Consider the following 12,991-nt stretch of genomic DNA (forward strand, 5'->3'; position numbering starts at 1 on the left):
GGCGGTGCCCCCAATCAGCTGTTTGGTGGCTGGGGAAGGGGCTGAGGGGAGAGCGGAGAGCAGTTAGCGGGTGGAGGCCTCAGGGAGGGGGCGGGGAAGGGGTGGAAAGAGGTGGAGTGAGGGCAGGGCCTCGGGGAGGAAGGTGAAGTGGAGGAGGGACGTTGGGGGAGGAGTGGGGCCTCGGGCCAGAGCAGGGGTGGAGCATCCCATGAGGAAAGGAAAAAGGTAGCTCGGGCTGCCCTAAGGACTCCCTGTGCTGCGTGCCACGAGCTAACAAACCTGACTGCCCATTGTAATAGGGGCCTGGGCCAGCGACTTGGGCACCGAACCCAGGGCTTGAGACATCTCACTTTATACAATAGACCCTCCCAGCGCCTCCAGCCGAGCCCCTGCCCCACTCCCTGCAACACTGGCCCCCTAGCACCACCCTGGGCATTGGGGCCAGCACTGACTGCCGGGGACAGTGCCCCCTACTGATCCCCCTCCTTGCTCCCTGCAGCACTGGCCCCCTAGTGCCGCCCTGGGCATTGGGGCCGGCACTGACTGCCGGGGAGAGCGCCACCTGCTCATTGCACAGTGGGGTTGGCTGGAGCTGGCTGCCATGGGGCTCCGGGCGAAGGAGGGGGTAGGGGCGGGCAGGGGGCGATTGTCCAGAGCTTGGTTTTACTCCAATTCAGAACAAGCCCAAATTTCTCGATATTTTTTGAGACTCGACAAGCCCCGAAAATGCTGGTTGGTTCTGTTATGATGGAGGTAGAGGGCCACTGAACAGGGCTGTGAACTCAACACTGGCGGGGGCGGCAGGGGGCTTTGCACCAGGCTAGTCTAAGCCAGGCTGGTGATTTGGGGCCCCAGCCCCACCAAGAGCTGCTCTGCCTGGCTCCTCGCCCTGCAGCACCGCGACCCCTGGGGACAGTCACGGGGCAGGGGCCAGAGCCAGCAACAGGTGGCAGCTCCGGGGGCTGCGGGGGAGGAGTGGGATTAGCTGCCAACCAGCTTTCATAATGGGGTCAGAGATCAGGACGTGACAGGACTTGAGCAGCATGGGGGTGGGCATGTTGGGCCCTGCAGCATGGGCTGGGGGGAAGGGAGGGGTCCCTGCAGCTGAAGGCAGAGTGTCTGGGGCACCTGGCATTGGCCACTCCAAAGACAGGATAGTGGGTTAGATGCCCAGTGCGGCCGTTCTTATGTTATGCTCTGGGTGTGGGTTCCCTGCCCTCCAATATGGACCCGACTGAGGGGGTCCTGTTGTCTGTACCTACAAGCTCTGTTTTGGACGGTGCTCCTGTCGCCTAATAAACCTTCTGTTTTACTGGCTGGCTGAGAGTCAGGGTGAATCGCAGGAAGTGGGGGGTGCAGGGCCCTGACTCCCCTACACTCTGTGACACTGCTGTCTCCCCAGCCCCCCCTCCTCAGGGCACAGGGTCAGCTCCCACCCCAGCCCCTCTCCCCTCCTTGGGGCTCAGGGTCAGTTCCCTCCCCAGCACCCCTCTTGGAACACAGGGTCAGCTCCCTCTCCCCTACACGGGGCACAGGGTCCTGTCCTTCCCCAGATCCCCTCCCCTCCTCAGGGCACAGGGTCAGCTCCCTCCCTGGACACAGGGTCCTGTCCTTCTGCAGCTCCCCTCTCCACCTCCTCAGGGCTCAGGGTCAGCTCTGTCCCAAGCACCCTTCCCTCCTCAAGGTGCAGGGTCAGCTCCCTCCCTAGAGCCCCCGCTCCCAGACCTGTGGAGGTCAGGAGCTGCAGAGGGTGCCAAGAAGGGGAGGAAATGGCTCCCAGACACGTTGTCCCCCCTTCCCTGACTGTAGGGCCCCAACCACTCCCTCAGGTTGGGCAGGGGAGCTGTGCACGGGGGCATCTCCATGAATGGGGAACCCTTGGGTGGAGGAGCTGCCCCATCTGCACCAGAACAAAAAGAGGCTGCCCGTCCAGCCCCCAACTCCAGGACACATGGTCACAGCCCGGAGATGCTGGGAGACGTTACACTGGCCCAGTGTCGGCAGGGACACCAGCCAGTTGTGAGGGAATGGGGACAGCTGCTGAGAGCTGGGGGCTTGGAGCCAGGACCAGGGCCGGCTCCAGGCCCCAGCGCGCCAAGCGTGTGCTTGGGGCGGCAAGCTGCGGGGGGCGCTCTGCAGGTTGCTGGGAGGGAGGCAGGCGGCTCCGGCGGACCTCCCACAGGCATGCCTGCGGAGGGTCCGCTGGTCCCACGGCTCTGGTGGAGCATCCGCAGGCGTGCCTGCGGGAGGTCCACCGGAGCCACGGGACGGGCGAGCGGCAAAGTGCCCCCCGTGGCGTGCTGCCACGCTTGGGGCAGCGAAATGGCTAGATCCGGCCCTGGCCAGGACTCCTGGGTTCTATCCCCAGCCCCGGGAGGGACTGACTGTGATGAGTGGGCTGTGTGCTGTCATGCAGACAGTTGCCATCTACTGGTCGAAGCCGGGACTCCCAAAGCCTGCAGAAGCTCGCTGTCTCTGGGCCAGTTCTGGAGGCAGCAACTTCCCTCCTTAGGGCATTGCTGTGCCTGGCCCCTGCGGACCCCTCTGCCCACAGCTCTCAGGAACTGGGCTGTTCCCAGTGCGTCAGCCTGTGGACCGGCTGGGGTGAGGCCTGCGCCGGGTGCTTGTTGAGGCCTGGGCCCACCTGTGCAGTGCTGAGCAAATGGCAGACACAGGCAGACACAGGGCAGTCGGTCATCCAGCTGATTCAGCTCTTTATTCACATCTGCCCAGCTTGCGATGGCGTGTGGCACATGGGGCTCTCCCGCTCCTGCCTATCCATGCAGTACGGACTCATCCGGGGGAGACAGTCGTGTATCCCGGCCCCCGAGAGTGGGTGCAGCCCCACCCCGGTGATGGCGGGGTTTATCAGGGATGGCTCCCTTGGTCGCAATTGGAGCAATGGTCCAGGAGACCCATGCTCCAAGCGGGGCCTGCCAGGGCGAGCTGCCCCACTGCTAGTGAGACATGAGCGCCAGTCTGTGCCAGCTTTGTGCTGCAGCTCACAGAGTGTGATGCCCAGTGGGAGGGGAATTCCCCGGGCACTCACCAAGCCATGCCCCTGCACAGCCGACAGAATCCCCGGGCTGGGCGGGCAGGGATGGGGAGCCTGGTAGCAGATAGGAAAGGCCTGGCGGCAGGGGGGATGCACTGAAAGCTCAGGGGCTGGGGGAATCAATGGGAGGCCGTGGAAGAGCTGTGGCCAGCTCAGTTGTCCTGTGGGATGAAGAGAGCAGGGGCGGTTAGGGAACACTGCCCATGGCCTCGGGCGAGGGCTGCAGGGAGCGCCAGGTACCTCACCCAACTGTGTGCTTCTTTCAGCCCCAGCCTCATCCCTTCACTGACACAGCCAGTGACTACAGCCACTCCCTGCCTGGACCCAGGAGTCCTGGCTCCCAGCCTTCCTGCTAGCCACCTGGATCCCACTCCCTTCCCAGAGCTGGGACAGAACCCAGGAGTCCTGGCTCCCAGTCCCCCTGCTCTAACCCACTGGACCCCACCCCGCTCCCAGAGCTGGGATAGAACCCAGAAGTTGTGGGGCTCCCTGTATCTCCCTCTCCCTGGGTGTGGGCATGCACCTGGCAAACCACGCTGATGTCCTCCCTGTGGGTGCAGTCGTGGTAGCTCCAGAAGCGGTGGGCACAGTTCTGCAAGGTCTTCTCGGTGCCTTTGCAGCGGATGTCGTCCAGCCAGATTTTCCCTGTACCCTGGCCAAAGCGGGGCCGGTCCTGCAGCTTTGGGGCCAGTGGCTCGGCTGGACCACAGCCCAGCTCCCGGCAGACCACTTGGGCGTTGGTCTCCGACCAGTCGTCGTCACACACGGTGCCCCACACTCCATCATACCGCACCTCCAGCCGCCCAGAGCACTTGCTTGGGCCGTTCACCAGCTGCAGTGCGAAGGGCTCTGCGAGGAAGAGGGGTCATCTGGGTCGGTGTCCCAATGCATGCTGGGAAGGCCTGGCCTGGCTGGTGAAGGGGGCTTGCCTGGCACTGACCCCCACATCGCAGGGGCGCCAGTGCTGTGCTGTCTGTGCCCTGTGTGCCCAACCAGGAGGGGCAGCTGTTGCCAGGCTCAGCTGGGGCCACAGCACACGGTGCTCCATGGGCAAGGAGGCTGGGGATGTGCCTGCTTCAAAGGGACCAGCTTGGCACTCAGGTGGCAAAGCGCAGCCAGCCCTGCCTGACCTGACCTGGGCCTCTGGCAGGGGGTGAGGGCCTGGTGCCAGCGCTGCTTTCTCACCTTGGCACATGACTCCGGTGTCCCGATGGTGGGGGCAGTGTCGCCCCTCCCAGGCTTGGGCTTGGCACTGGGTCAGTGAGGCCTCCCGCCCGGTGCACTCCAGCTGGCCCAGCAGGACAGGTGCTGAGCTCCGACTCAACTTGCTGCAGTGGTGGGTGACATACCGCGGGCTCCCACAGCCCAGCTCCCGGCAGAGCACCTTGGCGTCAGTCAGGTCCCAGCCCAACCCACACACGGCACCCCAGCGGCCATCATAGTAAATCTCCACCTGCCCACTGCAGCGCGTGTTGTTGCCCACCAACCGGACAGGTGGCTTTGGGAGTTCTGCAGCTAGAGATGGGAGAAGAGAGATAAATGAGGATCAGGGAGAGATCAGGGGCTGCAGAAAGCAATGTACAGAGCTGGGAAAGACCCAGGAGTCCTAGCGTCCAGCCCCCTGCTCTAACCACTAGACTCCACTCCCCTTGTAAAGTCTGAGGACTTTTTTCTGCAGCAGTATTAGGAGAGCAGCAGCCATGAGCCAAGAAGCAGAAAGTCACATCCTCACATTGCATCTAAGCAACATTAAAACAATGTAGTAGTGGGCTGTTAAGAAGGCTCCTGTCCTAATAGTACCCACCATTACCAGATAAAGAAACAGATCTTAAGATGTTTAAAGAAAACATCTAGCTTGCATTTGGTCTGGCAAGAAACCACTTATCAACACTTGTGGGTGTGAAATCTCTACTTCTTTATAGCTTTGCCTTTATGGTCCCCACTTCTCTCTTGCTTATCTGTATGGTCTCTGTCTGGTTTGTTGATTGGTTCTGTCTGTTGCATAATTAATTTTACAAGATTTAAATCAGCTATGGTGGTGGGGGGATGACTGGTTAAAGAATTGATTCATAATGGGCTAGGACTGTGAAAAATACTGTCATGTAGTACTTTAGTTTAAAATGATCGGTTAAGGTATAACAAAGCAGGACTCAAGTTTCACTATATAAACTGGGATCCAAAAGGAAGTTCTTTGGAATCAACTCCAGAACACAGCACCAAGATCAAAGCTGCCAGACCTCCACACCCTGCCAACCACACTGTGCAGAAGCTAGAGTCGCCAGATGACCTGATCCTGACTGGCCAGCAGAAAAATTTCATCTGCCTTATTGGAAGTGATGAGCATTGTATGCTTAGCCTGTGTATTCTGTGTTAGTCACTATTAATAAATAGAGGTTAAGGATATTACTGTGTAAGGCTCTTTTCCTGGAAGGCCCCACAAACCCACAGACGATTACTCCCTGAGCCCTAGGAACTGGGTAAGGGAAGGTGTCTTTCTCCCAGAGTCCTAGGAACAGGTCGTGATGCCTAAAACAGCCAGGTTACACCTTGAGCTCTAGGAACTGGGAAAAGGTGGGTGCCCTAGAGTGTAGAGGTAACAGTCTCCCAGAGCCAGGAATAGAACCCAGGAGATCTGACTCCCAGCCCCGCAACCCACAAGAGCCCCCTCCTGTCCAGAGCTGGCAATGGAACCAAGGAGTCCTGGCTCCCAGCCCTGTTGGGGATGTATCAGTAGTGGATGGTGTGTGCGGACGCTGACCCTGCGACATGAGGGCATTTTCCCTTCATAACCTTGCCCCATGGCACATGACTGGGAGCAGAGCCCAGGCCCTGCTTGTCCCACCCTCCGGACCTGTCAGGTCCCCTCCGCGCTCCCCGGGCAGACTGTGCAGTGCTCACCCAGCAAGGCCGCTCAGTCAGAACTGAGCCCCCACATTGGGACCCCAGGCATCCTCCCGTCCCTTCTCTAGGGCAGGGATCTCCAGGCTGGCTCACCTTGACAACGGGCCCCCGCGTCCTCATCATGCTGGCAGAGGTCCCCTGGATCCGTGTATGAGCAGTTCCCCAGAGCTGCCTCTGTCCCCTGGCACTGCACGTCCATCATCAGGACAGGGTCCGACTCGGAGCCCGGGCCAAACACTTTACTAGTCAATGATTTCAAGGCCGGCCCGCATCCCAGCTGCCTGCACACCACGGCCACGTCATTCAGGTCCCAGCCATCGTCACACACGGTGCCCCAGCGCCCGTCCAGCCGTACCTCCACCCGCCCGGCACAGTGGTGGGGGCCACCTACCAGCCTCACCTCTGGCAAAGAAAACACAGCTGCTAAGACACCTGCTCCGGGTCTGCGCGGGAAGACCTCAGGGGCTGCAGGCCCAGCTCAGCACGAGGCATTGCCAGCGAGTGCAGAACAGGGCAGAATGGGCTTTCCCGCAATATTAACCCTGTGTCCGCACCTCCCTCCTGCCACATGCTGCACAGACAGGTCACTGAGCCCCAGGAAATGGCGCAGCATCAGTGCCCCTGCTTTGCAGAGGGGAAACTGAGGCACAGAGACAGGAAGTGACTTACTCCAGGTCACACAGTGAGCCTTGTGCAGAGCAGGGAATAGAACCTGCCCCCCTGGCTAGACACAGGGACAGAACCTGTCCCCCTCCCCTTGCTATAACCATCAGACATTGGGACCAAGACAAGGGTGGATCCGGATTCCTGGCTCCCCATCCTGTCCCTTATCCATAAGCTTGTTCTCCTCCCCATTACCCCCTGCTCCCATTTCTACTCTGCAGCATGTGCATTAAACACCCTGAGCTTCCAGTTGGCCATGTGGTCACTAGGGAAAGATGGGTAGTCTCCCCTCGAGATTGCCCAGCCCCCTGCAGAGCACACGGCTCCTGGGGTGACGGGGTGGTGCCCCTCCTGTGGCGCCAGGACTGGCAGCTGGAGGGGAGAGACCCTGGCTCCCTTGAGCAAGGTGTGCATGTCCCTGCCTGCCCCTACTCATTTGCACACACACTGGGAGGGCCATCATGTGCCCTGTGCTGCCCAGCCTGGACAGTCTTCATGTGCCATGCTCACAGCACATGGTCCGTGTGCTGTGTGAGGGCAGGGATGCAATGGGGGCCCAGGTCAGTGTGACAACAAGCAGGTTCCCCTTGGAGAGAGGGGCCACCCTGACTTGGAGGACAGGGGCTAGATTAAGTGTGAACACACAAGGGGCTGGCAGTTTCTTGCTAAGAGTTGCAGGGGAATAAGGGGTGTCAGGGCAGAAGAAGGTGGTAAATAGCTGGGGTTTCTGCTCCCTTTGATCTAACCCAGTGGGGCTGGCAGATCCCAGCGCTGACCGAGACAGCAGCATAGGGTGAAATCAGAGCTGGTAGGAGAAAAAGGTGACAGGGTCTTTCCAGGGGAACGTGCTCCATTGCAATGAGTCACAGCTCACATAGGGGCAGCTCTTAGTGCCTTGCTCCCCTTCTGGGCTTGACCCAGGCAGCCGCCTTGCTCCCGTTGCAGGCTGGAATCTGCGCTCGGTCAGTCTCCTCGCTCCTGTTGCATTCTGTGACCCAACCTGCCTTAATACCGTTGCGCTCTGGGACCTGTGCTTCGGCAGCTGACTCTCCAAAGGGCGGCCGTGGTCACCTCTGCTCAGGCCCCAGCCATGATGCCAGAGGGGTTGGGATCCTGGCCTGGGCTCTTGCAAAGGGCACCCCCCTGGGGGCCAGACATACATACCTGAGGAGGAAGAGGAGACTCCCAAGTCAGCAGCTGGGGAGAGACAAGGGAGAAACTGTCAGGAGCAGAGAGGGGCCCGTGTACCCTAAAGCTTTCCAGCCCCAAGGCACCTGCAGGAAAGTGGGGCAGGGTGAGACAGAGCCCAGAGCAGTTAGATCCAGACACGGCAGACACATGCTGGGACCCCGGAGAATGGGGGAACCCCAGACCGGCTGCCCATCAGCTGTTCTGCCTTGCTCCTCTCCCCAGTGCACAGACCAGCCCCATGAGGGCACTGCCTGGCCCCACCAGCAAACAGACTGAGGCTCTCTCCCTGTGGGGGGACTCAGCAGGGTGGGGCTCAGCCACATTCCCTAGTGGGGGGAGAACAGACAAGCTGGTTGTACCCCCACCAGGGATACACCCTAGATGCAGGGGCTGCCGAGCTGGCATCTCCCCCCGATGGGGTATCTTCCACACCAGAGGGGCCCTCACCAAAGCAGAGCAAGAGGCACAGCCGCAGATCCATGGCTTCCCCGGGGTGAGCAGCTCTGTCCTGCTGTGATCCGGTGCCAAGAGCTCCTCTCACCCCCCCAGCCTGGGAAGCCCCTTTTAAGGGCTGGCACAGGACTGACAGGTCAGCATGGGAGGAACTGGATTGAGGGGCCGGCCCATGGACTGGTCACAAGATCATTTCCTGGCACCCCATGGCACTGGGCACAGCACGTGTCCCAGGCCTGTGGGGAAGGAGGGCAGGGGAGAGACACTGAGGTCAATGTTGCCTGCAAATGAACCTGCTGATGTGGCAATGGATGGTCAGTGCTGCAGGGAGCAGGGCAGGACCGCAGTGGGGGGCACTCTCCCTTTACAGGCAGTGCTGGCCCCAGTGCTGGCCCTGGCTTGGGGAGGGGAGTGGGGTCTGGTGGTTAGAGCAGGGGGTCTGGGAGCAGGGACTTCAGAGGCACTTCCCTACTCTGTGACTGTCCTGAGTTCCATGGCACTGGCCCAACTTTCTGACTGCTTCCCCTTCTGATTCTGGCTGGAATCTCTGCAGCTGGCTTCACTTCCTTCTCTGGCTGAGCTGGCTCTTTGGGTCGGATGGGGGGCTCCCCCCACCATGGCAGCTGGGTGAGTGGGGAGCCTGACCCAAAAGGGGCCCTATGCCTGACTGTCTTCCCCTCCCAGCAGAGAGATCATGGGGGCAGCATGGACACCAGCGCCAGAGATGCTCCCCCTCCACCCCGAGACAGGACAGCATAAAGGGGGGCAATCGGCTTGGAGCTCGGACTGTGAAGGGAGAACATCCTCTACTAGCCGCTCCCCTCCCTGCAGCATAGGCCCCCTAGCTCTGCTCTGAGGCATTGGGGTGAGAGGAAGGTGCCCCCTGCCACACTCCCTGCAGCTCCATCTAATAAGGGGGGCCTAGGAGGCCTGCCTCAGTTGTAGGCTTGAAAGTGGGGAAAAGAGCATGAAATGTCACACACCACTGCTGGGGAAGGGTCCCAAGGGACCCAGCCGCTGGCTGAGTTCAGACAAACTGGTCTCCAACTGTCCAGCTGTAACTCAAGGCCGATGTTGTGCTCGTGCCTGGTGAACGAGGTGTGACTGTTGCATGGATGCTATGGCTGTCCCTTTGTAACCTGAGATCCAGGAGAGGGATGTGACCAGGTGACTCTTGGCCTGGGAAGGGAGACAAAGGCCGGAGAAGAAGCAACGGGCACGGCAGGGGCCAGGCAGCTGGAAGCCGGTCAGTCTCAGCTAGCTTGGGGCACGGGAGGAGGGCCAGAGTCCCGCTCTGGGCTCCCCTCTCTCAAAGATGGACTTGGCTGAAAGTCACTGATTCTGTGCTAACAAGTTCTGTTCTATGCTGTGTTCTTGTGGACTCATAAACCTTTTGTTTTACTGTCTGGCTGAGAGTCACGTCTGACTGCGCAGTTGGGGTGCAGGGCCCTCTGGCTTCTCCAGGGCCCGACCCAGGCGGACTCGCTGTGGGAAGCACACAGCGTGGAAGGGGATGCTGAATGCTCCGAGATCAGACCCAGGAAGGCCGAAGCTGGGTAAGCTTCTTGCCCTGGTGTGACGTTATGTAATTTAGTATCTCATTGAAAGGTGATAGGGCCAGAAAGAGTTAATTACCTCACAGACTGACCTGACCCATGGGCGAACTTTAGGGACTGGTTAGGAAGATATGTAAATAAATAGAGCTTTGAAATGCAAGTCTGCATTGTTAGAGATAGAAGGGTAGGTGTTTGCTCAGGTCTTGTGATCAGGAGCGGCGCCAGGGTTTTTGGAGCCCTAGGCGCAGGGCCGGCTCGCCGGTGACCTCCCGCAGGCGTTCCTGTGGACGGTCCGCTGGTCCCGTGGCTCCTGTGGACCTGCCGCAGGCATGCCTGTGGATGCTCCACCAGAGCCGTGGGACCAGCGGACCGTCCGCAGGAAAGCCTGCAGGAGGTCCACCGGAGCAGTCTGCCGCCCTCCCAAATCCGGTGCCCTAGGCGACCACCTAGATTGCCTAAATGGAAGTGCCAGCCCTGCTTGTGATGTAAGCAAACAAGTCTTGTCTATTGCTATAGCTTTGATTCAGAGATCAAAAAAGAAGTATTAGTATTTAGGAAGACACTTGAGGGAAAGAGTATTATTGTCTATGTGTCTCTTTGAAGGTTGAGGTAACCTGTATCTAAACTGTTTAATGGATAAATCATCCTGTGCTAATTGCCATAATGTTTAGAAGAAGAAAAGTTAATTTTATTGTTTTCTGAGGCCAAAAGTCTGCTGAAAATGTATAAAAACCTTGGGACTTGATCTTTCTTCATCTCAGACCTGCTTTGGGTTTCAAGAGAGGGAAAGGATTGAGCCATAAGAATTGAGATCCCCAGTCACTGACAGGAGTCACCCTGAATATGGACATTGGACTATAACCTGTGGACTATTTCTAAAAGGACTTTTGGCAACTATAAGCTCATCTCTGCTATGTATCTGAACCACAAGAATTGAATTCAAGTCTGTCTGTATATTGATCTTTTAACCAACTTTCTCTTTTCTTTTTTAATAAATGTTGGCTTAGTTAAGCAGGATTGGCTCTAAGCGTGTATTTTGGGTAGGATCTATGTGTGTGGTTGACCTGGGTGTGTGGTTGACCCTTTGCAGTTGGAAGAACCTTTTCTTTTATATGATGAGATAATATTTTCAGTAATCATCATCATATCTGACATGTGTGTCTGGATGGAGGCCTGAGGCTGGGCACTTTAAGGGAACTGCCTTGTTTGGACTTCCAAGTAACCAGTGAGGAACTACAGACGCTGTTTTGTGCTGGATTGGTTAATCTAAGTATTGGAATATCCACCAGCGTTAGGGGTTTATCAGCCCCATTCTGTTTGCAGTTCATCCTGACTGAGTGACCTCAGCTGGCTCCCCGGCAACATCGTCACACCTCGCGACAGTTTGCTCAGAGAGAGGAGGCTCCCCCAGAGTCCTGACTGGCTTCGTAGGGAGTAGTTCCAAAGCATCGTCAGGTGACTCCATGACATGAGGGCAGTGTGGGACCAGAACCAATGAACAAAAGTGGGAGATGTGCAGCACCTGGGCCTCCTCGCTCAACAGAGGGACTGGGCACTTCCACCCACCATCCGCTTGCAGGCATCTTAGAAGACAACTTTGGAGGAGGGATCCAGCTGGGAGATGGGTTGATCAGAAGGAGGTCGCTCCCCCCGCCTGGCTGTCCCCCAGCTCCTGGGACCCCGAGACTCCCTGGGACACACTTGGCCTGTTGTTCTGAGCTCAAGAGAGATGTCCTGACAGACCAGGCCAGGGTGAGGGACCCACTCGCAGCACCACTTCCACCAGCCCCCACGAGGGAGGTGAGTCGGGTTCCTGCTGACACCCTTCTCTCTTGTCATGGGTCCTGTGCCTGCCTGCCATGTTGTGTCTCTACCTTGGCCTTCCCCTGCTGCCTTGGGTCAGTGAGTGTCTGGCTGGGCCAGCCTGGGCTGCATCTTCTGGTGTGTGGATCTCTCCTGCTTCCAAACCAGGCCATGCAGAACCTAGGCATCTCCAACCCAGCAAGGTGAGCTCTTCCCCTGGGATGGCCAGCAGGGGCAGGAAGCTCCCCTCCCCCAGCTGCAGGGCAGGGCTCCTTTTCATGTAGGCCTGGGGGCTGCATCCCAATGGGGCTGCTGCATGACCTTGTCCCTGGCCAGAGCCTGGGGTGGGGGTGGGGGTGTGCAGTGCCCAGGGGATTGGGAGAAGAGCCCAGGGGTTGGGCGGGGGGTTGCAATGCTCAAGGGATGGGGGGCAAAAGTACAGGGGTTGATGGGGGTGGGGCACAGAGCCAAGGGATGTGGTGGGGAGCAGAGCCCAGGGGATGGAGCACAGCATAGGCGCCGACTCCATGAGTGCTCCGGGCTGGAGCACCCCCGGGGAAAAATGAGTGGGTGCTTTACGCTCACTGGCAGCCAAGCTGCCCTCACTCCCCATCCCACCTCCTCCCTGGAGCACGCCGCCTCCTCAGCATATCTCCCAGTGCTTCCCAACGGGATGGTGACAACAGCTGGCGGCCTTAGCATGCTGCAGGAGGGAGGGGGCTGAGGGGGGGAAGAGGTGGGGCCGGGGCGGGGATTTGGGGAAGGAGTTAGAATAGAGCCAGGGAGGGGGCAGAGTTGAGGTGGGGATGGTGTTGGAATGGGGGCAGGACAGTGGTGGGAAGAGGCTGGGCCTCATAGATGGGACGGAGTGGGGCGGGGCTGGGGCAGAGGGGGGCTCGAGCACCCAGGGGAAAGAGGGAAGTCTGCATCTATGGGGCACAGAGCCCAGGGGATGCGTTGGGGTGCAGAGCCCAGGGGATCAGTGGGAGTGTGTGCAGAGTTCAGGGGATGGGGTGTGGCACAGTGCCCAGGGACTGGGGTGCAGAGCCAAAGGGGTGGGGCACAGAGCCCAGTGGATGGGGTGGGAGGAGCCAGGGCATCTGTTCACCCTTCATATTGCAGCCCATCACCCAAAGCTTCACCTGGCCCCAGGGGGTGATGAAGTGGGAATTTTCTGTGTTATTTTTATGACTTCTGTGTGTGCCTCAGGTTCCCTCTGTGGTTTGTATCACTACCCAGCGGGGGCACAGGGGTAACGCTGCTCTTGGAGCCGAGCAGGAGCGAGGCCCCTCGCTGGCTGGGTGGCATGACTGGGTCGCTAAAGAACTGAAACCCAAATCAGCAGAGGGCCCAGAGAGCCAAGGGAAGC

At 59.1% G+C, this 12,991-nt stretch overlaps 1 protein-coding gene across 1 annotated transcript in view; it reads right to left on the reverse strand.

Annotated features, from left to right (window-relative positions):
- Positions 1–3,201: 3,201 nt before the first annotated feature.
- The window catches only part of LOC115641316, a 627,798-nt gene continuing 618,008 nt past the window's right edge, over positions 3,202–12,991 (reverse strand). The window contains 6 exon segments of the mRNA XM_030544363.1: positions 3,202–3,216; positions 3,579–3,904; positions 4,241–4,570; positions 6,050–6,358; positions 7,784–7,816; positions 8,258–8,415. Of these exon segments, the coding sequence (XP_030400223.1) occupies positions 3,208–3,216; positions 3,579–3,904; positions 4,241–4,570; positions 6,050–6,358; positions 7,784–7,816; positions 8,258–8,415 (1,165 nt within the window). The 3' untranslated portion in view covers positions 3,202–3,207.

This window comes from Gopherus evgoodei, unplaced genomic scaffold (genome assembly GCF_007399415.2).
Source record: "Gopherus evgoodei ecotype Sinaloan lineage unplaced genomic scaffold, rGopEvg1_v1.p scaffold_34_arrow_ctg1, whole genome shotgun sequence".
NCBI lineage: Eukaryota > Metazoa > Chordata > Testudines > Testudinidae > Gopherus > Gopherus evgoodei.